Here is a 27,673-nt window from a genome sequence, read left to right on the forward strand (position 1 = left end):
CTAATTAGGCTCCACTCAGGAGAGCTCATTAGTGAAATCAGACGGAGCTTTGCTGGGAGACTAAAAAAAAACCTGAATACGCATTTGGTCCTTTAGAAAAATTAGACCTCCTAATGTGGATAAAAGCTTAAATGATGCTGCCTCTCCCAAGGCAAAGGAGGGGGTTGAGTTAAAGAGGAATACTGATTTACTAAATTGAGATTTAGCTTTTTATTGTGACCCAGCATGTAATCCTGTGGAAAACATGCTTATAAAAAAAATAAACACTAGCCGTCTGACAAAATACTGCATAACATTTTGTTTATTCAATAAATAAACACAAATGCAGAAACTCACATAGAAAAAATGTAACGCTTTGATAAATTAACAGATGTCCACACATTTAGAGTTTGGCTAACATCCTGGTGCTATACACTAACATGAAACCAGTGCATCTTGACAAATCTCATAAAATAGGAATAATAATAATAATAATAACTGGGAAAACAATATTCAGAAATACATTAAAATAGTTATATTTCAAAAACAGTGTAAGAATTTACTTTTAAACGGACTATAAAAAATGTGTTGCTCTATGTACCTTCATGTTCATAACTGCATCATGACAAATGTACAGATACTATACTGATGAATAGATTAATACAATAAATGTATACAAGTAAACTGTTTGTATGTGTGCACCACAATTTTACTTGTGTTGTGAGAATTGGCTCATAACAATACCAGAATAAGTCAGTTTGTGTAGTTAACACTCTGTAGGAGTATTAGAATTAGGTGTAGCGAATGCTTTGTTGCCAAAGACTGTAAGAAACTGAGGTTTATCTATTTCATTGAAACAGCTTAGCACACTTGTTTCTTGTAGCTTATAACAACTGGCTGGGCATGTGACTACAGGAAAGCTAAAAAGCCTCATCATTAGTGCTTTAATGCTTGCCATCTACACGTCTATACGTCTACACCAGCAAGATGTATTATGAATGGCTGGCTGGCTGGCTGGCTGGCTGGCTTCTCATCCACCCTGTGCAGTGTTCTCCAGCACTGGACTGGGCTGGAGTTGTAACTGTTCTATGGCTCTGCTTTCATGATGTTCACACAATTTTTCTGCCTGCTCATGGAAGCCCTTAGTCTGATCCTTCTTCCTGGTTCTGTAGAATGGGATCTAAAGGGGCAAGAAAGAGGAAACATGTTAAGTACAGAGGCAGCTGAAAGTAGCAGCCCATCTGTTTCAGCAGGAGATATACACTCTAACCTGTCAGTGATCCAACAGGAAGGACAGAGTCTGTGGTGATGTCACTGGTTGGGATGAAGCTGCTTGGAGATGGGACGATGAGCGCCGTACCGTCACTTATGCCAGAATTCTCCTCTTTCTCTTTAGATTCCTGAGGCTGGAAAAAGAAAACAGAGCACAACTGATCACTTAGATCACTACATGGGCTGTTCCACGAATGGGTGCCATTTGTTTATTGTAACTTTTCCGAATTAAACTAGTTTTTGTATCTTTTTTTCTAACTCTGAATCTATACACATATATTTAACTATTTAAAACATGTGCTGGTCAAACTCAGGCAGCTTCACTTAATTTTTTACAAGGTTTCTAATCCAAAGATGGTTACAAAACTATATATATATATATATATATATATATATATATATATATATATATATATGCAAGTCCCACCCACACGGAAACCTCATTGTCCAACTAAGGATAAGGGGAGCCCAATTAGGATGCTTTATTTCTCACAATGCGTGTGTTGTCTTCCTCGCTTTTTTTTCAAGCGCGATATCTCGCTACATCACACTTTAACGACTTTTTTTTATAGGTGACGTTGTCGATTACACCGACTTACTGTTGCAACCCTACTCAAGACTAGTTAACAAAATATTGGCCAATCACAAACAACATATTATGGCTGAAAATCATCTGATTCTAATATAAACCAATATTATTTTCCATTTTAACCAACAGCTCATTTTGCTTTGGTTTTGTCTCAGCATGAGTGTTTGTTGGGGTTCTCATGTTGGGTTTGGTTCAGGAACAGGTTAAATTCATATGATCCTTAGTGTTTAAGTGTGTTTAGTTCAACTGGAAAATGTAAGTTAATCTACAATGACTATAAAAGTGATGTAGTGTAGCCACAGCTGTACAGTAATACTGAACCATTGGTGCGTTTGTAAATTTAGTTACTGCAATTTACAACTCAACTAAATGATTTGCAGTAATAACCAGGGTACAGTGCTAATTTCTGAACTTGCTTGTCTATCTACTGTACAGTACCTTGTCAGTAATGGCTTTTGAGCTTGGCTCACTAGACTCTCCCTCCTGCTTCAAACTGTCTGGACTCTCAGCAGGCTCCTCGTTCGCCAAGTCCTGCTCTGTGGTCAACTCTGATTGGTTGAGAGGGTCGGGGAGGTCTTCTGAGGTCACAGTTTGGATGATGATGCCAGGGTGAGACATCTGCACTGTAACGTTCTCAGTCAGACTGTCCGCCTGTTGGAGTAAGTAAGCAAAAAACAAATTAATGAATTAATGAATTTGTGTTAATAGTTTATCATACATTTCTGCTCATAAACACAATGTAACCATGAAGTATGCTCAAATAAAGGCCCACACACACTCACAGAGAGGCTATGTAAGATAATCTGGTCTGGAGACCCTGGTGATGCGGCAGCCGTAAGCGTCACAGTGGGATTGGCTGTGAGCGTGAGGGGCAGGCTCTGATTGGACCCTGTCTGCAGGAAATAGGTTCCTGGAGTGCCAGTAGGCTGCAGGTGGAAAGACTACAGAGAGAGAAGAAAAGAAGAAAGAGAAAAGACAAACCAATAAATGTGTTAAAGCATTTGAATTTAGGCAGCTATTCCAGTTGTCATGAAATGTTTATAAGTAATGCAGTTAGAAGGTCTGGATTTAATGGTGATCAAGAGACAGCACATGTTAATACTTGTGTCACTCACTGGTAGAAGTTCAAAGGCTTGCAGAGCTCCAGAGTTTAGTGTGATTGTCCCACTTTCAGGGGTACCACTTGCACTGTCTGAAGAAGCTGCACCAAAACAGAGTCAAAAAAAAAAAAAAAAAATACTGCAGTTTTATGATTCAGTTACTACACTTATTGCATTTAAATTCAATCATTACAACCTTAAAAATAGTAAGTTTGAACCTGTTTACACCTAATCACTATGTCTACATTCACATTTAAAGCCACATTGCTCAAATCAGATTTTTTGCTCAGACTGGATTTGGCTTGACTGTTCATATTCACAAATGTAAGTGACCTCTATCTGTGTGTAATGTGAACGAATCGGTCTCTAAAATGCATGAATTATGATTTGACTGTTCACATTCTCATGCCGCATGTCCATGGATCTGAATGGAAGTGACTCAAATATGATTTTTTAAGAATCGGTTTTGGCACGTTCACACAGCCATGAAAAACTCAGACCTGAACCACATTGAGCAAAAATCCCCTTAGCCTGAACTGGATCCTGTAAAGAATTTAGCACTTGGTAGTAGGGCTGGCCCGAATAGCGTTTTTTGAGCTCCGGATATTCGGCACTGATTCGAAGCAAATATTCGAATATTCGTTTTTAAAAAAAGAGGTAAAAAAAAAAAAAAAAGCAAATCACGGCCCCTTTAATCCACTGAAAAATGTTCAATTTGCTCTGACCGACGAGACATATTCACCCCGGATTTTTGTGTTTTCACCCCATATTTTTTCTGTGTTTTTAGCCCAGATTTCTTTGTGTTTTCATCCCGGAATTTCTGCTGCCCCACACCGAGGCTGCTGCTGCACGGTTTCTCCGCTGCGCAAGCCAGCCCAGTAAATTGCTGTTTGTGTTTTCACACTTAGGCTATTTGCTTAAAAAAACAAACAAAAAAAACGTTTGTTCAGGAAGTATTTTATATTCTTAAACATTGTTGATTATATTAGAGGACAGTCATTGTAAACTGTACTTGGTCTATTTCGGTTAAAGGATTGTGCAGGGCATATTACTGATTTTGTATTTTTGCACTTGGGCTATAAGCTCAATATTAAATATTTCGTTTGTTTAGAAATTATTTTATATTTTTAAACCATGTTAAATTATATTAGAGTAGAGGAAAGTCATTGTTAATGACGTTATTGTACTTGGTCTATTTCGGTTTAAGGATTGTGCAGGGCATAGCCGTATTACTGATTTTGTATTTTTGCACTTGGGCTATAAGCTCAATATTAAATATTTCGTTTGCTTAGAAATTATTTTATATTTTTAAACCATTTTAAATTATATTAGATAAGAGGAAATTCGTTCAGACATCATTTTTGTAGGCCAGGCTTTTGTAACCGATTTAGCCCCTACTGTTGCCACATTACCCCTTACGTTTTATTATATAAATCAATTTTGAAGAGCCTGCATTTTTTTTATCATGTATAATAGAGGTCTGCGCGAGACTGATTTTTAAACCCACTCTTCCACGCTCCCGCGTTTCTGTCTCGTTACCGCGCCGCAAAAAAATTGCTTCTTTTAATCCCGCGCCCGCCCGCCACATACACATTTCTGCCGCTCCCGCCCCACGTTCCTAATATAAATTAAATAAACTACATTTAATGCTTCAAATTTACTTATATATTTATTAAAACAGCAGCGCTGAATAGTGTGGTCCCGTTCCTTACCCCAGTCCAAACACCATCGGTGTGTGCGTGTGTGTGTCGGTCCATCCTGCGCGTTGAGAGTTTTCTTTAGGTTTTTTTTTTTTACAATTATTACAGTTTTCTTAACTATTTATTAATTTGCTCCCGCATCGTCTGGATTAAACTCCCGCTCCAGCCAATAACAGTTCAGTTCTGTCCCGCGCGCAAGATATTCTGACGGGACCCGCGAGAACAGAAGTGGTTAGAGTGAGGTGGAACTCTGGAAAGGAGGAAAAAAACGAATATCCGAATACCAAAATTAAAAACCGAATACCTACTCAACGAACGAATATCCGAATACCCGAATATTCGGGTCCAGCCCTACTTGGTAGTTAAAGGCATTATTCAGACTGAAATCTGATTTTTGTGTTCGATTGAATATTTGATCAATGCGCTGCAATCATTACTGGCGTTTCAGTTTTACCAGGAGTTTTGGTTGCTGAGAGCATCTGAAAGAGATGTGTTTTTGTTGGTGCCTAGGTTTGAGGAAATAGATTTGTATTTGTTTTAAATCTGTGTTAAAACTTGCAATTTTATGTGACCATACATTAATGATTAGGTTTCCTGAAGAGCTATGTGTGATGTAGTGTGGATAACCTTTAAAAGCTTTACATAAAAAAAGAGTATTTTTAGACCTTAAAGGAGTCTTTACACTTTAAATGCTGTTCCTTGTGGAACCCCAAGTGATTTTTCAATGGCATTCATTTAAAAAAAAAAAAAACCTTTTGAAGCACTTTTATTTTTAAGTATTTTTTTTCCTATTGTGTACGAAACTAAAACATGCTACTGTACGCAGTTATAAAGGTAAGTAACAGAAATTGTACTCACAGACATGTGTGATCTGCACTGGAATCTGTACGGGGATCTGCAGTGCTGTGACGGGGCTGGGAGAGGCGTTAGCAGAGCGAGAACCCACCACCACAACCTTATTCACTGGAGGCGATGGTGCCTCTGCAACATCTTGTAGATCTTTTAACAAGACTTTACACACACACACGCAACAAAAAATAAGTGAACATCTAACTTCGCACATATACTGTCCGTCAAAACAATAAGGTCTTCTTTCAGCAGTTTTAATGCTCACGTGACTTTCAGGTACAAAAACAACTGCAAACAGTACTGAGCAATATGACAATATGAATTTTATTATATTGTGATTCATTTTCTTATATAATTGACAATATGCATTTTTACATACAGTACAGGCCATAAGTTTGGACACAACTTCTCATTCAATGCGTTTTCAGACTATGTTTTGATGCCTTCAGTGAGAATCTACAATGCAAATAGTCATAAAAATAAAGAAAAACGTATTGAAAAAGAGAAGGTGTGTCCAAACTTTTGGCCTGTACTGTGGATCAGGGATATCAACAGTACCGGTACTTAAAGAACACTGACCCAACTGTTTAATTAGATGAGGTGCAGCAAACATGTTAATAAAAATTGTGTCTCAAACTAACAACTTAGTGTCTCAAACTAATGAGACAGCAATTTACTTAATAAGTAAAAGAAATAGGTGAAACAAGCCCTTGGACTGATAAAGTGGACTACTATTACAGGCCTTTTCACAATTATGAATTGGATAACATAGTGTTACATAATTATCTTACTGATATACATATGTGACTCATAAAAAAAAAAAAAAACGCATTTTATTGGTATAAATTTGTATTTTATGCTTGACTTACCAGCAAAGGGAAGTTCTTTATGATTTGCCACTTGTCTTTTAATTGTCCACCACTTGCTGCGAAGCCACTGGGGTGAGCGGACACTGCTCCACCCCTCAGCAAGAATATCCCAGTTAATTTCATTCTCATCTTTTACCTCCAGCTCAGCTATCCTATACAAACAGAAAGTCAATTTACCACAGACATCATATTCAGTGCTAAAACTCATTTTATCGACAGTATAATACTTAATGTATTAAGTTGCATACACGCACTGACCTTCGGATAAGGAAGAGGTCGTCCTCTTTGGTCCATTCTGTCCCTCCACTCTGTTTCCAGTTCAGGTAGTTGAGCCATTTAGAGCGGCATTGCTTTTCTGAGCGTGTGCCAACCATATCTGCCACAGACGCCCACGACACACCCTGAGTCACCATATCGCCTGACTCAGTGCCGGTCAGCTCGTGCACCACCTCCGCCAACCGCCTCTCCTCCTCTTCTGTCCATTTACCTGCAACAGAGACAGGATGAGGTTCACTCATTTAGCTCCTAACTTCTTTAAAAAATGTCTTAATAATAAGTAAAGCAGGCAGATTGACAAGCTGGCTTCCAAGCTTTTGACTAGCAATTAGCACGAATAACTAGGCCCACATCAGCTGGATGATGCTGCTGAACATTTTGGATTCGAGATTCAAGCTCATACGAAACGAGAGAAATATGATGCGTTATTAGGTACTGGTATAATAAACTGCCAGTGTTTAAGCGACACCTGAACCGATACTTAAAAAAACGACCAAAAAGATATATGCAATAAACAGAGGAGAATTAAGAGCTACAGTGTTAAAATAAGTGTTGTACATATGAACCAAATTAAAGGTCAAAACACAAGTTAATATAATCTAATAATCTAATTCAGCCCTGAAGGAAAAAAATAACCAGATTTATCTGGCTCAACCAAGGCTATGTTCACATTACCAAGCTAAAGTGACTCAAATCAGATTTTTTGCTAAATGTGGCTCAGATCTAATTTTTTCATGGCTGTGTGAACATGCCAAATCTGATTTTTTTAAATCAGATTCGTGCCACTTTCACATGTGGTCCTAAATCGGATACGTATACATATACTCTTGATGCAGCTGTGCAGCTATAACTGCAAAAACAGCAAAAGCAAACCACCTGGCCTTTTTTCATCTCCTCGACCTGAGCATGAACTTCAGACCAGCTGTTTACTGTTTCTCCACTCCAGCAAAAGATGCTCCACATGTGAGCTGCTAACTCATCCATTTCCCTTTATAAAGCTACGAGTCTCTCGTCTCTCTAATATGACTTTTTTTTGTTGGTGAAGAAGGTGACGTTTATACACATATCAGTGTGCACATGTAAGACGTTTCAGGGACACATTTGTTCACATCACACACAGATAAAGATCACTTACATTTGTGAATGTAAACCGTCAAGATCTGCCAAATCTGATCAGAGCCAAAAATCTGATTTGAGCAACGTGGCTTGTAATGTGAATGTAGCTATAGTCTCACCCGTTATTCTGAATTACAGTTTAAGTGTAAATGTGTTGTGGGCTGACCTGTATTGCAGGTGTCCTTCATGAGTCTACAGCGATCCTTCACTGATGAAGCACTTCTGCCTAGAGCTGCCCCAATGGTGGCCCAGTCATTTCCATGCTTCTGTCTGAGACTGTGTACACACACACAAACTTATCTAACACCCTTCAGAAAATAATCGACTTATATACAAAAGGAAAAGTGAAATGACGGGACTTACTCTTTTAGTTTTTCAATCTCTTCTTGAGTGTATCTGAAACACAAGTCAAGCCTTCTCTCAATATCACATCATAAAATATGCGTAAGGAAGTAAACCTAGTTGTCATTACTGACGTGAAGTGTCTGTAGCTCTGCACACTTACTTGCCTACATGGTTGCGATTGTCATACATTCGCAGCACACGCCGATACACCGCAAAAAGTGGACGGTTTAAACCCCATGCAATGCTGCGGTAGAAATCCTTCCTCTCCTCTTTGGACATCTCAAAGATGATCTCTGTGGGGTCCTGGATGCCCCGGTTCTGTAGAGTAAAAACACTTAATGGTCTGTATGAGAGTCAAATTAGTCTATATGATTATTATTATTAATTATTTAAATTAAAGATGGTATTTGGTAACATCTGGTAATTTTATCCACTTTTCAATTGTTTTAATTGTTCCTTGAGAAGCATTGTGACACTTGAAAACTGACTACCATGCTAAGATTAGTTTCTTAAAAGTTTCATAAAGCTACTAAAACACTTTGTTACCTGGTAAGTGTTAATTAATGGTTCATTAATTAAAGAAAGTTTCTCAGAAATGTAGGTAATTAGATTAGTATGTAATTCGCTACAAAATTACAGTACAGTAAGTACTAAACAGTTCATTCAGTTTTGGTTTTATAAGTTTCAGAACTGTCTTCATTCTTTACTAATTTCATGTGTTAACTTTTATGTTATTTCTAAGATGTATCATTTTCTAATTTTCTCAGATTTTCATTTTATCTGCCTTTTTTTAATAAAATTGAATTTTTATAAAAGTATAAAAATCAAATCTAAAACATTATATAAAATATTAAATTGCCTTTAAAAACTGCTCTGGTCCCATTGTTTAGAAAATCTTGTTCAAGAGAGCTTACCTTGAGGTAGCTGTCAATGTTATTCATCAATATATCAATCTCCTCCTTTGACCACATACCCTGTTTCCACTTGTGACCTTGAGAAAAAAAAGAACATCTTATGGAATTTCTTTCTGGCAAACATGCAGTTTTGTTGCTTATTGTCTTCTAAGTAACACTTTTTTGTTTGTGTCAGAGATATGTACCTTTGTTCACTAGTGTGTCTTTGTCCTCTTTTGTAGTAAACCAGGCTTGACTTACTGCAGACATGTCACTGCTTTTGTGTGAGGAGGAGAGGTTCTCGTCCTCCTGAGAAATACACACATCACACTCTCAGACCCTGATAGCATGCCTAACAGTCATTTTTACAGGTGCCATGTGTTGACGGGAGGATGGTACCTGTGTTTGAGCTTCGCTTGTCTGCTCCTCCAGTTCATCCTTCATCTCTGTAGCAGTCATTGTCACCTCAAAGCTCTCATCACTCTCTGAAACTGAAAAACGTGTTTGGAGAGTGTTAGCTTTGTTTTAACACACACTCTCTGTATATATTCACATTGGCGGTCTACTCACTTGGAAGTGTGAACACAGAGTAGCTGGAGGGAGTATCAGGGGAGTCATCAGTGTCGTCTTTGGACAGTCGCAATCGCTTAGGCATAGATTCAGCTTCTTCATCTGATCCCAGACCTCCATCATCTGCATGAGTCATGTGTATTAACATGTAACTTTCTGTTACATCCAGTTATGTCACTTTTACAGCTTTTACTCAAACATGTAGAACACAATAGGCCAGATTCCTACAATATACAATTCATGTAGCACAGTATTAAAGCCATATTTATAAAATAACCGGCATTCAAGACATACTGAGAGATAAAATGCTTGCATAATAATGCTCAATAATTATCACATCAGGGTACCACTTTTTTGCTGTTTTTAGCAAAAGAAAAATTCACACTGTTCTCATTTTTCATTATATATCTACTAGAGACAGATATATATATATATATCTGTCCAGTATCATTTATTGTACTTTTTAATCCTGGATATATTGAGTTCATCAATAGCATCGTGCAATAGTGTATTTTTGAAATAATTTGTTTAATTCACTGTTTTGTCAGTTATCTCCAAGAGTATCGTAATCGCGAAAATACCATTAATTATTGTGATATTATTTTAGAGCCATATTGACCCCTAATAAAGATAATTAAATATACTTCAGCTTATTACTAAGAAAACTAAGACTCTTTTATGTGTATGTTTATGTGTGACTGTATGAAACCTATTTTTTAACAAAATGTCACCCTAAACCATATTAAACCAGCTCATGCCTTTTCTCTGCAGTCAAAAACAAAACACTAAGACATGCTTGGAGAAAGAAAATTACTGCAATTTTGTTACAAATGCCCACACTGGCAAGTATTGCACTGTATTTAGAGAGGGAGGGGCCGGCCCACCTCCATAAAGAAAACACAGCCAATTGTGCTTTTTGGAACCCTGTTAACACCTGGTCACTTCATGCATCTCATGCAGTTTTAGGGTTATATATAGAGATAAGGCCAAGCCACAGAAAAATGCAAGAGTTAACAGCTTGTGACCTCCCAAACATCAGGCCAAGACCTGGACTGCTGTTAGTTTAATAAATTTGGTCCACTTTTTTTCCATATAGGCTTAACTTCAAATAGTAGAAAATTTCTATTTCTGAATTAAAAACACTGCTTATGTAGTTTGTGCAACTCACTGGACATGTAGCAATTAAATATTACCTTACCGTCCTGAGCGCAGTGCAGGATGATATTGCCATCAGTGTCCTGGGTGAAAGTGACAGAATTGACTGAGTCCAGAGTCACAGCACCTGAGACATCTCCTGTGTTCATGCTCGGCCTGAAGGAACCAGAGAGATAAAGAGATCTAGAGATGATTACACATGCACAGCCTATATAAATAGAGTCCTAAAAGGCCAGTACAGTAATTCCTCTGATTAATCTGATTTTCCCGCTCACATCTATTACTGATGAGTTCAAATCAGAGGTGTTTTAACAGGGAAACATCAAACCATGATGGACTCAGGTCTTTCAGGACCAGATACTGATGACCCCTGAGGACTTATACTATCAAAACTTTAAAACCTGCTACTACTTTTTGAAAACAGGTCCTCACAAAAAAAACTGTGGCATTCCCATTAAACTGTATGTGACACTAAAAAACAAAAACTGACAGTATAAACATGTAGAACATTAACTATATTTCAGTTTTCACTGTCCATACTCTGGACGGTGAAACAACTTTAACATCAAGCATGAAAAGACTTCAATATATTAGGATACGGGCCACTGTATTAGTGTATATTAGATCACAGGTAAGTGGCATCATCTAACCATCTCTTCATGGTGTGGGGAATCACTATAGGAAATCAAAAAAGCACAAAGACTTGGGTTCACTGATTTTTAATAAACAATAACATGACACGATTTTTAGAACACTTATTTCTTTATTGGAGAATACATATTAGATTTTATTTATAAAAATGTTTAAGGTCAGTCCAAGGAGCAGCATTAAAATTACAATTTAAAGGAGACATGAACTTGGGATGAAGTGAAACATGAAAATGAGTCCAAACTTTTGTCAATAGACTTTCTTGAGAGAAAATCAAAGAAATTAGTGGACTTGCTTTTAAACAAGAAAGCAACAGGACTGAGAAAAATGTAACCACCTTCGAATTAGAAACCTTGTAAAAAAAAATAAAAAATTAGTTAAACTGCTTGAGACTGACCAGTACAAGTTTTACATAGTTACATATGCAGCTCTGGAAAAAAATAAGAGACCACTTCAAAATGATGAGTTTATTTGATTTTACCAAATTGAAAACCTCTAGAATATAATCAAGAGGAAGATGGATGATCACAAGCCATCGAACCAAACTGAACTGCTTAAATTTCTGCACCAGGAATGGCATAATGCTATCCAAAAGCAGTGTGCAAGACTGGTGGAGGAGAACATGCCAAGATGCATAAAATCAGGTGATTAAAAAACAGGGACATTCCACCAAATATTGATTTATGAATATGAACTTGTTTTTTTTTTTTGAGGTCTGAAAGCTTTGTACCTTTTTTGTTATTTTTAGCCGTTTCTCATTTTCTGTGAATAAATGCTCTAATTGACAATATTTTTATTTGGAATTCGGGATAAATATTGTCCGTAGTTTATAAAATAAAAAAACAATGTTCCTTTAACTCAAAAATGTATCTATTTATTTTTTTCCAGAGCTGTATGCGTTATTAGATTTAGAAATAAAAAAACATAATAATTAACAATAAAGTTTAATTTGGTTACAACAAACAGCAGTTTAAGTAAGTTAAGTTACTAGGAAACAGCTGTGTGTAATAATCCTCAGCCTTAGTATAAAGTATGTGTGTATCCTGTCATCACTCTGGTCCTGTACAGAGATGTAGCTAAGCTAGGTTAGCTGATAGTTAGCTTGCTGGCTAAGGACACTTTAGCTTCAATTATTTATTTAAGTTACAATAACAGAGAGAGCTAGCTTAGCTTAGCTAAGTTATATTCGCTAAAATGTGTGTAAAGACTAAATGTTTGACTACATAATTTAAGAATATCCACACATTAAAAGCCACATATTTATCCTAAAGCTAGCTGCTAGCGCCGCTGCTGTGTGTACCCGGGTTCTGTCGCTGTGCTTCAGCTAATCTCTGCGCTTTTAGTAAAGAGGGGAAAAATTGAGGCGCCATGTTCGTATGGAGCGAAGCTGCTGTAGCGGCTGTGGCGGGGCTGAATGCGGGGAGATAGCGGCTCGGCGTCTGGGAGAAGCAGAGCAGAGCTGCGGGAGCCGGAGCGGACCAGCTCCGATACAGAAGGAGAATTTAGAGTTAGATCGGGCTACTTACTTCCTGTTTTGGGTCCGGGCACTTCGCAGGGACCAGGATGGAGACAAGTGCCAGGATGGAGGAGCAGCACGGCGGAAACCAGCGCCGCTCACTTCCGACACTAATGTCACCTCTCGCTGCTGCTGCTTATACTCATACTCATACTGACCTGCAGCTCCTCTAAACGCGCTTTATTAATAAATCTCTTTATATTAAAGCAGACCAGAGTTAATATGAGGTGTTTGTGGGATCAGTGTTTAAGGCTGAAATACAAAAAAACAGCACTGGGTCTAAAATCGTGTATTTTTTTATTTTTTTCATTATTCAGTATAGTGAAGAAGTTTTTCAACAAAGTTTTCTAGTTTTCATTTCTGCTCCTCAAATTTACAATGTTAGAAAAATAAATATTCATTTAATTTTTAGATTTGTGACCTGGCAACAAATTCATTCAAAAATAGAAAAGAAAAAACCCAACAGCACTTGTTGACTGGAGAATTTCAGATTAATTAAAAATACAGTAAATAGAAGTATTTTTAAGTAATCAGAAATTCTCCAGTCAACAAGTGCTGTTATTTTTTTCTATTTATTTTCATCCAATGACAGTGTAACATTTATCAGTTCAATTATCTGACCGTTTTCAGGCTAAATTTGAATATAGAAATTTAGGTATAAAACGAAATTGTTCTGTTTTTCCAATCTTTATTTTTTTATTTCTGCCTTGAATTGAAAAATACTCTTCTCTTTTTCATTTTTTTGCATCTTGTAACAGAAATCTGACGGTATAATGCAACTTACCATTGTTACAAGATGAAAAAATAAAAAAATTGAGTGAAGATTTATTTTTCAAAATTTTCAGAAGTTAGCCTTAAATTGTCAGACAATTAAATTGATAATAGTTACACTTACCATCCAATTATATTTTTCCCCAACCTTTTAAAAACATAACTTTAAGTTTTTAGATTTTTTTAACTAAAAATTTTACCCTACTTAATTTTCTGGTTTGTTCATTTTTGTATCAAAAGCAGGTTGGATTACATACACGATGCAAAAATCTAAAAATCAGAATTATTTTTCCCTTTTTCTTAAAATTCTGTTTGTTAGTGGCTGAAATGAAAAAGTAGAACATTTTATGAATTAATAAATAACATTTCTTCTGCATTATACTAAGTGGAAAAAAAAAAAAAAAAAAAAAACGTTGAAACGTCACACTGACCAGAAAGGGCAAATATCGCCCACGCTTACCTGAACTCGTTTCAATAACAACAGCGCCATCTACTGATAAAGAAGGGGAGCACATGGACATTTTATGAAATAGCATTCCTGTTTCTAAAATATTTTTTTATTACAAAAAGAGGACATGTCTGAGAAAATGAGGACGTTTATTCAGCCTTGAAATTAGCAGTTCTAGAAACACTTAAAACAAGCCCCTCATACAACAACAGTGCCATGCTCAGAATCACTTAAATATTTATTTTATTCTGATAATTTATGTAAATAACCTGTAAAGAAGGTGGAAGGTGAAAACCCTAATTAGACCACTTTATTTAACAGCCTTATTAAACAGATGTCATTTCAGTGTTTTTTACACACCTTTAGTGTAGTGACTGGCTATTTTTTTCTCTTGTCTTATTTGAATATGCTGGGTGGAGACGTGGTGTTTAGAACCAGCACTGCGCATGTTTTACTTCCCACGTCATGCTATAGATGTAGTTAAACTAATGCATTGTGAAAGCATTGTTAATCTTTGAAGCATAAGAAATACAATTGAGCTATGAAAGGAAAAAATCCAAATGGTTTTGCATGTTCCATTGTTTTGTGTTACTGTTTTTTTTTTTTTTTACACTTTTAAACACATGATTGACAAAGATTGGGTTAGTTTGGCATAACTTTAGCTACTTATTACATTGTAAAGTTATTACATTACAATGTAATAACTTTAGCTATTTATTACATTACATATTCATTAAAATGCTACTTTGGTTAACACAGTATCGTTGAGGGCGACACTGGTCTAAAAAAATCTGCAGGATTGATAGGACTGACTGTGGGGAACAAGTGAGAAAATGTATTGTCTCAGTAAGGTCATACAGTACGACCTGTGCAGTACGACAGTGCAGTGACAAAATTGGGAATTGTGTCCAAATAGTTTACTATCCATTTCATTATACCAGAGAATGTTACTTCCAGTGACTTTTTGGCAGATACCCAGCAGGCTGTCATGTGCCTTTTAGTGAGGAATGGCTGGCTTCTATCTAGCCACTCTACCATAAAAGCCTGATTGGCAGAGAGCTGCACTGATGTTTGTTCTTTTGTAAGGTACACCCATCTCCACAAATGAGAGCCATTTGCGGAACCGTTGGATTCTTGGTTACCTGTCTCTCTGTTATCCCTTTGTTTCTGGGTGACCAGATTCTAGGAATCTGTTAGTGGTTCCAAAATTCTGCTCTTGGTACTTGTTATGAAAACAATTACAGGTGTGGTCTGATAAGACACTGTGTCTTGCCACAAGAGGGGTACAATTCTTTCCATCCTCTGCCTTATTAAAAGTGCTTTTTTTGGGTAGTGAGTCAGTCAGTGACTATAGTCTTTGTTCACAATGGTATTGTGAATAAGCTGTGGCCACACATAATTTTTTTTAAACGTGATGTCACTTTAGGGGCTCCGTGCCCCTTACTTTTTTAAACAGTCAATTTGTTTTTAATATACATTTCATATATATTTTTTACAATACTAAACATACTTTGTTAAATTTTTAGCCTAGGCACTTTACCTGGCAGTACATTTTTGTACACTAAATCTTGTATAATATTTGGAATAATTACTGACTGGACCTGATGAGCTTAAACGGCAAAAATAAAGAATAAAAGTTTTTCTAATAAAAAGGAGAAAAGTTTTACTTATAAATATAAAGTTTTATTCCATTGTAACAATTCTTTTTTTTCCGTTTTTTGAGTTTCTTTAAATCTGTAACTGTATGTTAATATCTGTATAATTTATTGCATCTAAAATCACTTTTTTTGTTTCCACAGTACAGTGCTGCCGCAGCCGCTATGATCAGGAGATTGCTGGTTCGAATCTCTGACATGTAAATTGCCATCAGCTACCGGAGCCCTGAGATAGCACAATTGGCCTTGCTCTCTTTGGGTGGGTAGATGGTGCTCTTTCCCTTCACCACTATAGGGTGATCAGCACGAGACATCTGTGAGCTGATGTATCAGAACCGAGTCGCTGCGCTTTCCTCCGAGTGCGCTGTGTTGCTACTCGTCAATACTGCATCAGCAGCAGTTGGAGAAGAGGCGGAGTCTGACTTCACATGTGTCGGAGTAGACGTGCTAGTCTTATCGATGGTTAGAATCCTGATCATGTAGCTTGCCATCAGCTGCTGGAGCCCTGAGAGAGCACATTTGGCCTTGCTCTGGGAGGGTAGATGGCGCTCTTTTCCCTTATCACTCCTAGGGTGATTTCGATCAGCACGAGGCATCTGTGAGCTGATGTATGGGAAACCGAGTTGCTGCGCTTTCCTCTGAAAAGAGGTGGAGTCTGACATCACATGCCCAAAGGAGGCATGTTCTAGTCTCCACCCTTCTTTTGATATACTGCTTATATACAGCTGAAAGGGTTGGACATTTGGCCTAGCTAAACTGAAAAAAATGGGAAAAATTTCAAATACTAATAAAAAAATAAAAAGTTAGACTTTTCTTAGCTCTGCATTAACTATTTAACTTACATTAATGTTTTAGAGCCTTATCTCCATGTGGTCTTTGCCACTGTTAGCTACGCCAGACTGGAGTCACGTGACGCCGCTCTCCGCCACTCGGAGCCGTGGTCTGAGCGACAGGAGCTTTAATAACAGCACAGCGGCCACAGACGCACCGAGCTCGCGCTTCACGGACACACGCACCCAGCGGAGGACCATGGCGTGTTAATACTGCTCTCCAAGTGCTGCACACCTCCCTCTCTCTCTCTCTCTCTCTCTCTCTCTCTCTCTCTCTCTCTTTCTTTCTATCCTCTCCTCTCCTCAGAAGATGGAGCTCCGGTTTGCGTGTCGGTGGCTGACGCTTCTCGTGTGCGCGCTCCCGCGGCTGCGCGCTACTGGAGACTTGCCGCCGTGTCTGGAGGTAAACGGAGACTGAGATTAATAAATATACCGCCTTTTACACACGTACTGTCGGTCCTCACGGCGTTATGAACATTCAAACGCTGATTTAAATAGAAGGGAATTTATGTTTGGGCTTAATATGGGCAGAAATCTCGGGCCTGTTCACTAAAATTATAGGAGATGATAAGAAATGAGCTAAGCTAACCTAAACAGGTGTAATTGTGCACTAATAGCTGTAATAGGCGTATTAGAAGCGATTTAAGTGGATACGTGCTGTTTGCACACTGACAAAGTGCGAAAAAGAGACATGGTTGGTTTGTTATTGTCGGATTTAATGAATAAAAAGCCTATAAATACGAGGGTCCTATCATAAGATGACGAGGCGCGGCTGACCAATCAGCGAGCAGCAGCTGCTCTAGTAAAGCTTTTTTTATTTTTAATATATTTATTTATTTTTGTTAATTTCCAAATACATAATAATACAAGCAAAGACATTCAATATAATTAAAACATACAACCAAAAGAGTTTTCAAGCTTAGCAAAATATTTATACTGACAACACAAATGTCATTGATCAACCAGCAAATTGAACCTAAACAGGTGAAATTGTGCACTAATAGCTGTCATAGGCGTGTTATAAGCGGTTCTAGTGGATATGTGCTGTTTGTAAACTAACAAAGTGCGAAAAAGAAATATGGTTGGTTTGTTATTGTTGGTTTTATTAAATAAAAAGCCTATAAATACGAGGGTCCTATCATAAAACGACGAGGCGCGGCTGACCAATCAGCGAGCAGCAGCAGCTCGGGGAAAGCTTTTTGTTTTTATTATTTTTTTAAGCATCATAATACATCCAATATGATTAAAACATACAGCCAAAAAGGGGTTACAACTAAACAAAACAATTATATTGACTACACATCTCATTCATCAACCAGCAAATTTAACTCCTTCATGTATTTTATAGTGGACACAGCTTTTTTTTTAGGTTACTAAGGCAGTTAGAAGACACAGTAAGCAAATTAAATTAAACAAGAAACACATTAAAAATAGTGTTTCCTGAACATGATCAGATTCAAAGTAAAGTTGACAGTAGAGAACTTACAGTTAAAACCCAGAATAACATCTTTATATTTTATATATACTCTGTAATTCTTATGCTTCATTAAAAAATGTTAAGCTATATATGAGTTTATATAGCTAAATATACAGAGCCTTAAATAAAGGAATAAGTGAAAGTGGAAACACATGCCCTAAACTTGTTTTACCTGTATGCTGATAGCTGCCTAATGAACAGATGTACAAAAATACAATGTACGTTTTTTTAGTGTTACTTATATATTTATTGATTTCTCAGATTATGGCATGCCAGAAAAAAGCAAGGACCTGAAATTGATACACGCAGACTGTAGGTCTAATGTCATCTTCCCATCTTGGCTTAGTTATTATGTGTACACTGTGTATAAAAATAGTGGATAAAACAGTATAAATGTAATTAAAGACTAGGGGTATATGTATAGCACCTTGTGCCATTATCTGTAGTCAGGCATTATTGCCTATTACCCATTGTTCTCATTTTTTACCCATTTTAAATCAGTTTTGTAGGACATCGACACCCATTGCTTTCCATTGTCTGGGGTGGAGCATGTGCATTAAAATAGAGCAAAGGTTTAATTTCGTATTTGTTTAGATTTCTCTCATTATAGCTCTGTCACTCTCTGTCTCTCTCTCTCTCTTTCTCTCTGTCTCTCTGTCTCTCTGTGTGTCTCTGTGACACATCCACACATCCTGGGTGGGGGCAGGGCCAACAGCAGGTGCACTGTGAGTTCAATGCACCCATCATTTCATGGTGTGCTGTAACCAGGCATTCCCCAGTGAGCAGCACCTGCCTCTGTGTAAGCTGTGTTGCTCTGGTGAAAGGGGAGAAAACCATTAGCAGTGCTTTTACCATTTAGCTTAGTTACACACTGCTAATGACTGCATGGCTGTTCTGTGAATGGTGGGTTATCATGTTACAATTAATGATTTCTCTGGCTCTCTGGGTTGCCACTTCACTTCACAGCAGATTAAATGCTGTGTAGACCAGTGAAATCAATGCATAAAATTATACATAAATACACTGTAAGTAATGCAAATATTTCCTTACAGTTAGGACTGGGCAATATTTTAGTATATTAAGTATCAATATTCAAAACCATTTACAACAAGATTATAATATTATGCTTGCTATGTAGTTTACCAGCTGAGTTCGATTTACTTCTAAAAGGAATGTACATGGGTTGTTTGTGTGAAATCTGTTTTGTTTTTGGGGGGTTTTTAGGGATGACACTAAAAAAAAACTGTGAAACTCTTACTTAGATACAGAGTTAGTTATTCACTGTTTAAAGCAGCAATGTGAAAGATTTTTTATTGAAACCAGTAATATTCCTGAGTGGGGAAGAGACAAAATATTCAAATAAATGGCATCAATGTGCTACCTCCACCATCTCTGTCATACCAAATATTTTCTTTCTAAAATCAGAGTGGTCTGGTAGGTTTTCCATGCATTTTTTGCCACATCACATAGCTTTTAACAGCTTGTGCTGGTTATCTGAGCAACTGCGGTGCTGATACAAGAGCTTCTGCGAACGTGAAGATGAGCTCAGAATGGCATACTTAGTCTTAGAACTAAAGAGAGCTGATGAGCTGAACATTTTCAAAGGAGACCACAATGCATGTTGTTCTCTGTGCACCTGCTCATTCTCACCATTTGCAAATCTCTAAATTACTGAAACGTACAGACTTTTACTTTAAATATACCATATGTTGTGCTTATGGCGTAAGTACTGATACATTAAAATTTGCTTCGATTTCATTGTATCATGTGATGTATCACCATTTCCCTTAAACATATTTAATTTTGCTATATCACCTAACCCAGGGGTGTCCAAAGTCTGGCCTTGGGGTCAATTCTGGCCCGTGGACAGATATTAATTGGCCTTCTGCATTACTTTAAAAAATACATTATTAGTGGCACATGATTATGTTTCTGATTTTTCTTTCACTTAAAAGTGGAAGCAGTAAAATGCACCACTGTGTTATGAAAGCTATTTAAAATAAATGCAGCATATTTTATTCTTTTAATTGCCTGTACTGTTACAGTTACTCTAAAATGAAATTCAGTTTTTAATTAATTAATATCAAGATTACTTGTAATTTGTAAACTTTGTGTTTATGTTTTTCAAATATTAAATAAAATGTTTTGAGTAATTTAAAAAATCTGGCTCCCTTTAAAAAAGCCTAACAATACTGCAGTACTATGTCCTCTTTGATTAGTATCTCTTAAATGTAGAGGTGTATACAGATATATTAACACAGATTCCCCACTAAGAGAAGTATATCAGACATGTCAGTGGCTGTTTTTCACAGTTCGTAGGCTCTTAGACCTGGAAGAGAGCAGATTTCCAGTTTGTTTTACAGGAGGGAACACTTATTAGCATGACAAAGCTCAGCCTTATCTCTCCATGCTCGCTCATACACTCAGTGCAGTGTGTACGGCAGCAAGGTGCTCGGTGGCCTCTTTATTTAGAGCCGTTATCAGTAAAAGTCAGACTCCAATTCATTACCATTCACTCTCAGGCCGACAGAAGAGAGTAATTGTCATGACAACAGACACTTGGCTCTTACTGGTCTCCCTGGTGACTATAGACTACTGTTCCCTGTCCGTCTCTCATAGAGGGTGTGTGTAAGATCTTCAAATTGATTTGTCAATTAGCTATGCTTAGACCAAGTCTTGCTGAAACCTTTTGACTTTTTAATATGTTTTTGTCTCAACTCACATCGCAAACTAAAATGTCTGGTTGTCGTTTGACTGGTTGCCGTTTCTTAGTTTTTTTTCTAGTTTTTAAGGTGTACCCATTTTACTAATACTTCCGATCATGTCAATATAATACTGAGGTGCACACCTATACAGAGGACAATCGATTACATGATGTTTCTTAATCATAAAAAAACTTAAGTAAAAAAAAATCACTTTTATTACTACTTTTATAATGAACATCAGTTTCATAGATCCTAACAACAAAATAGTTACTTCATAAAAAATAATAACTAATAAGTAATAAACCTGGGATTAAAGGGGATTTAAAGATCTTTAATGCTGGGTAAGCCAACCTGTCACTTGCTAACGTTGAAAAATGCAAAATAATAGTTTAATAAAAAAAGGAACAGGCTCTGAGTGGTCCAGCGGGTTATACCAGTTTACATCCTGTTCATGTAGCTTGTCATTAGCTACCGGAGCCCTGAGAGAGCTCAGTCACTCCAAAGGGTGATGTCGCTCAGCACAAGGTGTCTATGAGCTGATGTATCGGAACCGAGTCGATGCACTTTCCTCCGAGTGCACTGTGATGCCACTCGGCAATGTGTGTGTGCTAGTCTTCACCCTCTTGGTGTTGGTGACAATCCAAAAAGAGGTCAAAAAACAGAGGTGCCAAAGTACAAAGTGAACTTCAAAATTCTAAAGGCAAAAATGTTAGCAGTAAACTAAGAAGAGCAGCACTGAAAAAGGACAAAAACAGTAAAATCAGGGAGGATCTTGACTGCCTATCGGTGGGTTTTTAGGAGTTAAAAAAAAGAATAAAAGCAAAGGGAAATTCAATGGGATGACTAGGAGACGGGATGCTAATGCTTTTTTTGATTGTTGCATATGACAGCACTGGTGGTCAGGTAGCCCCTATTCCACCAGAGTGCAGTATATCACCTTATACAGTGTAAATGGTATAGCATTGTTTGGTTATTTACAGAATTACTGGTTAATTTAATTAAATAGTATTTAATATTGCAGTATAGCTTATTAACACTGCCACACCCAACCTTACCATGTGACTATGCTATTGGTTTCTTGTCATTTTTTGTGATCAGTGACCTTTACTGATATGTATGTGTGTTTGTGTGTGTGTGTGTATTCCAGACAGATTACTACTTTGAGTACACAGAATGTGACAGCACAGGCGCACGCTGGAGAGTGGCCATCCCGCACAGGCAGGGCAGCTGCACTGGCCTCCCGGAGCCTGTCAGAGGCACTGACTGCAGTAAGTGACAAACTGTGTGTGGGTGGGTGGGTGCGGTAGAGAATATGAGACATGGAGCCAAGTTTGATTTACACTAACAATCAATTGAGTATGTCTGAGGCTGCTTCAGGGCTCCGTCAGTCCTGCATAAATTTAATCAGTGTGATGTATAGTACATTATGACCAAGCTGGAACTCATACTTGGTATGGCAGTGTATAATATGTGATATTTTAAAATATAAAATCCACTTTTTATTGTTCTTTGTTCGTCAAATTCCATTTTATTCCGAAAAATTAGTCGATCAGGAAGAACACTGTGTCTGCGTCAACTCGTGAATTAGTATTAATGGCCACGCCCACCTTGGCGTCCGAACCCCACAGGCTTCGTCACGTCAGACAGGAGCTAACAGTGCTAGGAACAACATGGCAGTTTGTTCTTGTGTTATTTGTGCAAATATCACATCAGTGTTATAAGCTTTGCCCAATAATTTAGAGCAAAGAACAAATGGTTAGAATTTGTCTATGGAACACCACCAGCGAAATACAATTGAGATAGGTAGATGTATGTTTAAAACAGCTCTGTTTACACTAGTTAAAATATAAATACATTCTAGACCTGGACTACCCACCTCTGTGTGTATCTATAGGTTTACATAGGATCTCCGGTGGACTTTGCGTTTTACAGAGACTCTAAGACTAGGTCAGTGGCTGAACTGCACTTAGCAGGGCATTACACATGTTGTAAAGTAACATATGATATTGCAAAGACTGTTATTAGTGTAAAAATGTCTTAATTTTAAAATGTTTAGAAGTGCTGTTAGCCAATCTGAGGCGTTATGTTTGCATGTATGAATATTCATGAGCAAGAGCCGAAATCTTGTCGTTCTTTCCTCCGCCACTCCTCCACCAGACTAAAGCAGCGTTATACAGGATCACCGGAGTACTTTCTTTTTTTCACAAAAACAGCTCATATGACATTCATTCGTACTAGACACCACAACTAAACATTTTAAAATGAATGAAAAAGGATGGAATGAGACCTTTAATGTTGTAATTTTATTATTTTCGTTTGTATATGTATTTTAAAGCTTTCTCCTGTGAGGCGGGAGAGTTTTTGGAGATGTCCTCTCAGCAGTGTACAGCTTGTGCAGCAGGCTTCTATTCACTGGGTAGTGGCGTGCGGTTTGACCAGTGGGACTCTATTCCTGCTGGGTTCAGCAGCCTGGCCACCTACATGGAGCCTGAGGGATCTGGGGATGAGTCTCTGTCCTGTAACAAGTCAGTCTCTCTGACACATTCATTCTCTGTATGAATATTATCAGTCTTTTTCACCTATTTCCCAAACTTACTGTTATATACTGTATATATGTGTATCTGTGTGTATGCAGTTCATCATGGACACCTCAGGGGAGTCACTTGGAGTCGAATCGGGACGAGTGCACGGTTTCACTGGTGTATGCCGTTCATTTGATGAAACAGGGTTCCGTCTCATTTGACTACCAATATGTTGACAACAACGTGTTCTTCGAATTCTTTGTGAGTCTGGACGCTCTTTTACCAGCAAATACACACTTTACATACAGTGCCCTCCATAATTATTGGCACCCCTGGTTAAGATGTGTTCTTTAGCTTCTCATAAATTGAGTTTTGTTCAAAATAATATAGGACCACGATGGGAAAAAAGAGTAAAATACAACCTTTAACTCAAGTGAATTTATTCAGTAGGAAAAAAATCCCACATTAAGAAATAATTATTTAACATCAAATCATGTGTGCCACAATTATTAGCACCCCTGATGTTAATACTTTGTACAACCCCCTTTTGCCAACAAAACAGCACCTAATCTTCTCCTGTAATGTTTCACAAGATGGGAGAATACAGAAAGAGGGATCTTTGACCATTCCTCTTTGCACATTCTCTCTAAATCATCCAACGACCTGGGTCCTCTCCTCTGCACTCTCCTCTTCAGCTCACCCCACAGGTTTTCAATGGGGTTGAGGTCTGGGGACTGAGATGGCCATGGGAGGAGCTTGATTCTGTGTGCGGTGAACCATTTCTGTGTAGATTTGGCCACATGTTTAGGGTCATTATCTTGCTGAAAGACCCAGTGACGACCCATCTTCAGCTTTCGGGCAGAAGCCACCAGATTTTGTTTTAAAATGTCCTGGTATTTTAGAGCATTCATGATGCCATGCACCCTAACAAGGTTCCCAGGGCCTTTGGAAGAGAAACAGGCCCACAGCATCACTGATCCCCCCCCGTATTTCACAGTGGGCATGAGGTGCTTTTCTGCATACTCAGCTCTTGTGTTACGCCAGACCCACTTAGAGCATTTGTTGCCAAAAAGCTCTATCTTTGTTTCATCTGACCAAAGCACACGGTCCCAGTTGAAGTCCCAGTACCGCTTAGCAAACTCCAAACGTTTGCGTTTATGATTGTGAGTGAGAAATGGTTTCTTCCGTGCATGCCTCCCAAACAGCTTGTTGGCATGTAGATAGCGCCTGATGGTTGTTTTGGAGACTTTGTGACCCCAAGAAGCTACCATTTGTTGCAATTCTGTAACAGTGAGCTTTGGAGAACTTTTTATTTCTCTTAGCATCCTCCTCACTGTGCGTGGTGGCAAAATAAACTTGCGTCCTCGTCCAGGCTTGTTTACCACTGTTCCAGTTGTTTTAAACTTCTTAATAATTCCTCTGACAGTAGATATGGACAGGTGTAGGCGAGTAGCGATTTTCTTGTAGCCATTGCCTGACTTGTGAAGGTCAACACACATCTGCCTCACTTGAATGGTATGTTCCTTTGTCTTTCCCATGTTGAAGATAAATGGCCTCTGTGTCACGTCATATTTATACCCCAGGGAAACAGGAAGTTGTGAATTACTAATTAAATGTTCCTACATACTCTGATCAACTTCGTAAACTACTGTAGAAGTGACAGAAATAGTTTTATTAAATTTATTTCCTAAGAATTGTTAGGGGTGCCAATAATTGTGGAACAGGTGATTTTATGAAGAATAATTATTTCTTAGTCAGGGATTTTATTTCCCCCTTAAAATTTACTTGAGTTAAAGGTTGGACTTTACTTTTTTTTCCCATCGTGGTCCTATATTATTTTGAACAAAACTCAATTTATGAGAAGCTAAAGAACACATCTTAACCAGGGGTGCCAATAATTATGGAGGGCACTGTATATCTCTACATCCTTCTTTTAGAAAAAAAGAAAGGAATTACTACATATAAAGATGTGCATGCACACAAACAATTTTTTATATTAAAATATAAAGGGACCCTATCTTACACCCCATGCAAGGTGCATTGTGATGCTCATTGCTATCTTACACTCCGTCAACTGTCTATTTTTGCACCTTTCACTTGCGTCATATATAAATAGTGATTGAGCTTATGATTATATCCATACTGAGGGGTGCACTGGTCTGAAAGTGAGGTGTGTTCAGATAAATTTCTACCATATAGCTATTTTGACAGTGTAAAACACAGGTGCGCCACTGACTGATTTGAACCCAGACAACATATGATCATTGCTATCTTGGCAAAGCAGGTGCACCATGCATGCTCGTGCAACAGATTTATTTTTAGTTATTCTTCAGATTTAAATGGGCTGTGTATGCTTCTTTGCTTTAGTAAGATAAATTACTGGTAGTTCAGGTTTGATTGGCTTCTCTGTTTTGAACCTCAAAACAGTTTGGTTTCCTATGCACACTTGCGTTAGTCATCCTCTTACCCTTCAGGACCACTGTTGGCTGGTTATTGTTGGTTGAATGACTGTTTTCAAAACAATAGTGAGATGTGTGAAAATCGCTTTACCTGATTAACTTGTTTTTTTTTTGTTGATGCTGGTGCCTTACTCAAATAACATCTCAAAAGGCATATCAGGTTTATTAGTATGAGTCAAGTTTATTAGTATAAGGCATGTTTATATACAGGAATCTAGTATTTTTTTGTAATAAACTAGTCGTTTATTGTAAACTAGAAACGCTGTGTGTTTTTACATACATTAAATATCCTGTTTCTTCATCCAGATTCAAAATGACCAGTGCCAGGAAATGGACCAAACAGCCGACCAGAAGTGGATCAAGCTCACCTCTAATGGTGAATGGGGAACACATACGGTCAGTGAAATTTTAGATTTCGTTCTCTGTTGATTTTTATATAAAAAATACAGGGGCTCAGAGTGATCCAGCGGTCTAAAGCGCTGCAACTATGATCGGGAGATTGCTGGTTCGAATCCCTGTCATGCAGCTTGCCATCAGCTGCCGGAGCCCCGGGAGAGCACAATTGGCCTTGATCTCTTTGGGTGGGTAGACGATGCTTTCTCTCCTCATCACTCCAAAATGGAGATGTCGATTAGAACAAGGCTGCGTCTGTGAGCTGAAGTATCAGAACCGAGTTGCTGCGCTTTCCTCTGAGTGCTGACTTCACATGTGTCGGAGGAAGCATGTGCTAGTCTTCATCCTCCTGGTGTTGTGGCATTACGACTGATAATGGGAGTCCTAATGAGAGTAATTGGCCTTTTAAATTGGGGAGAAAATGGGATAATAAATAATAGAAATAAATAATGAAAAGAAATATGTGTAGATTGTTTTAATGTAAAGCACAGAGATTTATCACATTTATCTGTGTACTTGCAGGTGAATCTGAAGTCAGGCACTAATATTCTGTACTGGAGGACCACAGGTATTTTGTTGGGAGGGAAACCTGTGAAGCCTGTTCTGCTGAAGAACATCCAGATTGAAGGTCTGAGAATTTAAAGTCACATATAAATGTTTCTGTATTTGTTTATAGTTACCAAAGTGGTATAAGAAAAAAAAAAAATGTTAATTCATAGTCAGATGTCTGTGTGTGTGATATCTGCAGGTGTGGCATACGCGTCAGAGTGTTTCCCTTGCAGACCTGGAACATTCAGTAAAACTCCAGGCTCCTCTTCCTGTGATCTTTGCCCCAGGAACACCTACTCCAACAAGGGAGCCAGCTCATGCACACCGTGCCCAGGGACACAATACTCAGGTATATACAGTATAGCCTTAAAAATGACTTTATCCATCCTCAGAATCATGTTTACTAGGAGACCCAACAGCAATCATCATTACATCAAAATCAGCAGCCAATGCTTTACTTGCAGCTCTAACCATCGCCAAAAAAACTATCCTCATCAATTGGAAGTCGAGAAACAGCATCACTATTAATTAATAGAAAATGTACTAATAGATCATATATCCATGGAAAAAATATCTGCTTCTGCCAAATATAAAATCCCTGAATACAATTAAATCTGGACATTCATTATAACCTTCTTCCAACAGTAATTACCCCACAAAATTAACCAATCCACCAAGAAAACAGCTAAAGTTAGATTCAATACCCAACCCAACACAACTGTCTACCTAACAAATAATGTCCCTCTATTTGTGCACAAACACTAACACACACACAGTCACACATACTTACCAACACCTCCAAAAATACATATCAAATCAACACTTGGTATTATTTAAGATTTATTTTTTCCCATTAATTATTTATTTTTACTTTTTTTCCCTCTTTTCCATTAATTACTAAGCACTCTCTACCAACATTTAATCTTCTTTTCTATCCTTACCTATTTTGGTTTGATTTAGTTTTTTTCCCCCTTTTTTTCTCATTAT

At 37.7% G+C, this 27,673-nt stretch overlaps 2 protein-coding genes across 5 annotated transcripts in view; one reads left to right on the forward strand and one right to left on the reverse strand.

Moving 5' to 3' along the window:
- Positions 1-283: 283 nt before the first annotated feature.
- On the reverse strand, positions 284-12,997 carry dmtf1 (cyclin D binding myb-like transcription factor 1). Of its 3 annotated transcripts, none has more exons than XM_007252374.4 (17): positions 12,888-12,997; positions 10,757-10,869; positions 9,559-9,681; positions 9,388-9,479; positions 9,195-9,297; positions 9,010-9,086; positions 8,256-8,413; positions 8,114-8,146; positions 7,917-8,026; positions 6,617-6,845; positions 6,359-6,510; positions 5,499-5,651; positions 2,956-3,041; positions 2,623-2,781; positions 2,279-2,491; positions 1,250-1,385; positions 284-1,159 (listed from the first exon to the last, which is right to left on the reverse strand). In XM_007252374.4, exons 2-17 carry the CDS (start codon positions 10,860-10,862, stop codon positions 1,122-1,124), a joined length of 1,968 nt encoding a protein of 655 aa, XP_007252436.3. In that variant the 5' UTR covers positions 10,863-10,869; positions 12,888-12,997; the 3' UTR covers positions 284-1,121. The 3 variants fall into 3 exon arrangements, with proteins under 3 accessions (XP_007252436.3, XP_022527568.2, XP_022527569.2); XM_022671847.2 differs by lacking the exon at positions 12,888-12,997 and adding an exon at positions 12,662-12,876; XM_022671848.2 differs by lacking the exon at positions 12,888-12,997 and having other exon boundaries at positions 10,752-10,841.
- Positions 12,998-16,693: 3,696 nt separating this feature from the next.
- elapor2b (endosome-lysosome associated apoptosis and autophagy regulator family member 2b) overlaps positions 16,694-27,673 on the forward strand; it is a 32,208-nt gene continuing 21,228 nt past the window's right edge. For both annotated transcript variants that reach the window (XM_022671849.2, XM_022671850.2), the window contains exons 1-7: positions 16,694-16,984; positions 21,911-22,031; positions 23,099-23,288; positions 23,399-23,546; positions 26,051-26,140; positions 26,660-26,765; positions 26,886-27,035. In XM_022671849.2, the coding sequence (XP_022527570.2) occupies positions 16,892-16,984; positions 21,911-22,031; positions 23,099-23,288; positions 23,399-23,546; positions 26,051-26,140; positions 26,660-26,765; positions 26,886-27,035 (898 nt within the window). In that variant the 5' untranslated portion in view covers positions 16,694-16,891. The remainder of the gene's footprint in view (positions 16,985-21,910; positions 22,032-23,098; positions 23,289-23,398; positions 23,547-26,050; positions 26,141-26,659; positions 26,766-26,885; positions 27,036-27,673) is intronic.

The sequence above is a fragment of the Astyanax mexicanus genome, chromosome 2 (genome assembly GCF_023375975.1).
Source record: "Astyanax mexicanus isolate ESR-SI-001 chromosome 2, AstMex3_surface, whole genome shotgun sequence".
In the NCBI taxonomy this organism is placed as follows: Eukaryota; Metazoa; Chordata; class Actinopteri; order Characiformes; family Acestrorhamphidae; genus Astyanax; species Astyanax mexicanus.

Excerpts from the sequence above, each read along its gene's own strand:
- dmtf1 (XM_007252374.4), bottom strand. The coding sequence starts at position 10,862 with ATGAACACAGGAGATGTCTCAGGTGCTGTGACTCTGGACTCAGTCAAT. Across the intron at positions 9,298-9,387 it reads CAAGCGAAGCTCAAACACAG|GAGGACGAGAACCTCTCCTC; the intron begins GTACCATCCTCC and ends TGTATTTCTCAG. Across the intron at positions 1,160-1,249 it reads TCCTGTTGGATCACTGACAG|ATCCCATTCTACAGAACCAG; the intron begins GTTAGAGTGTAT and ends TTGCCCCTTTAG.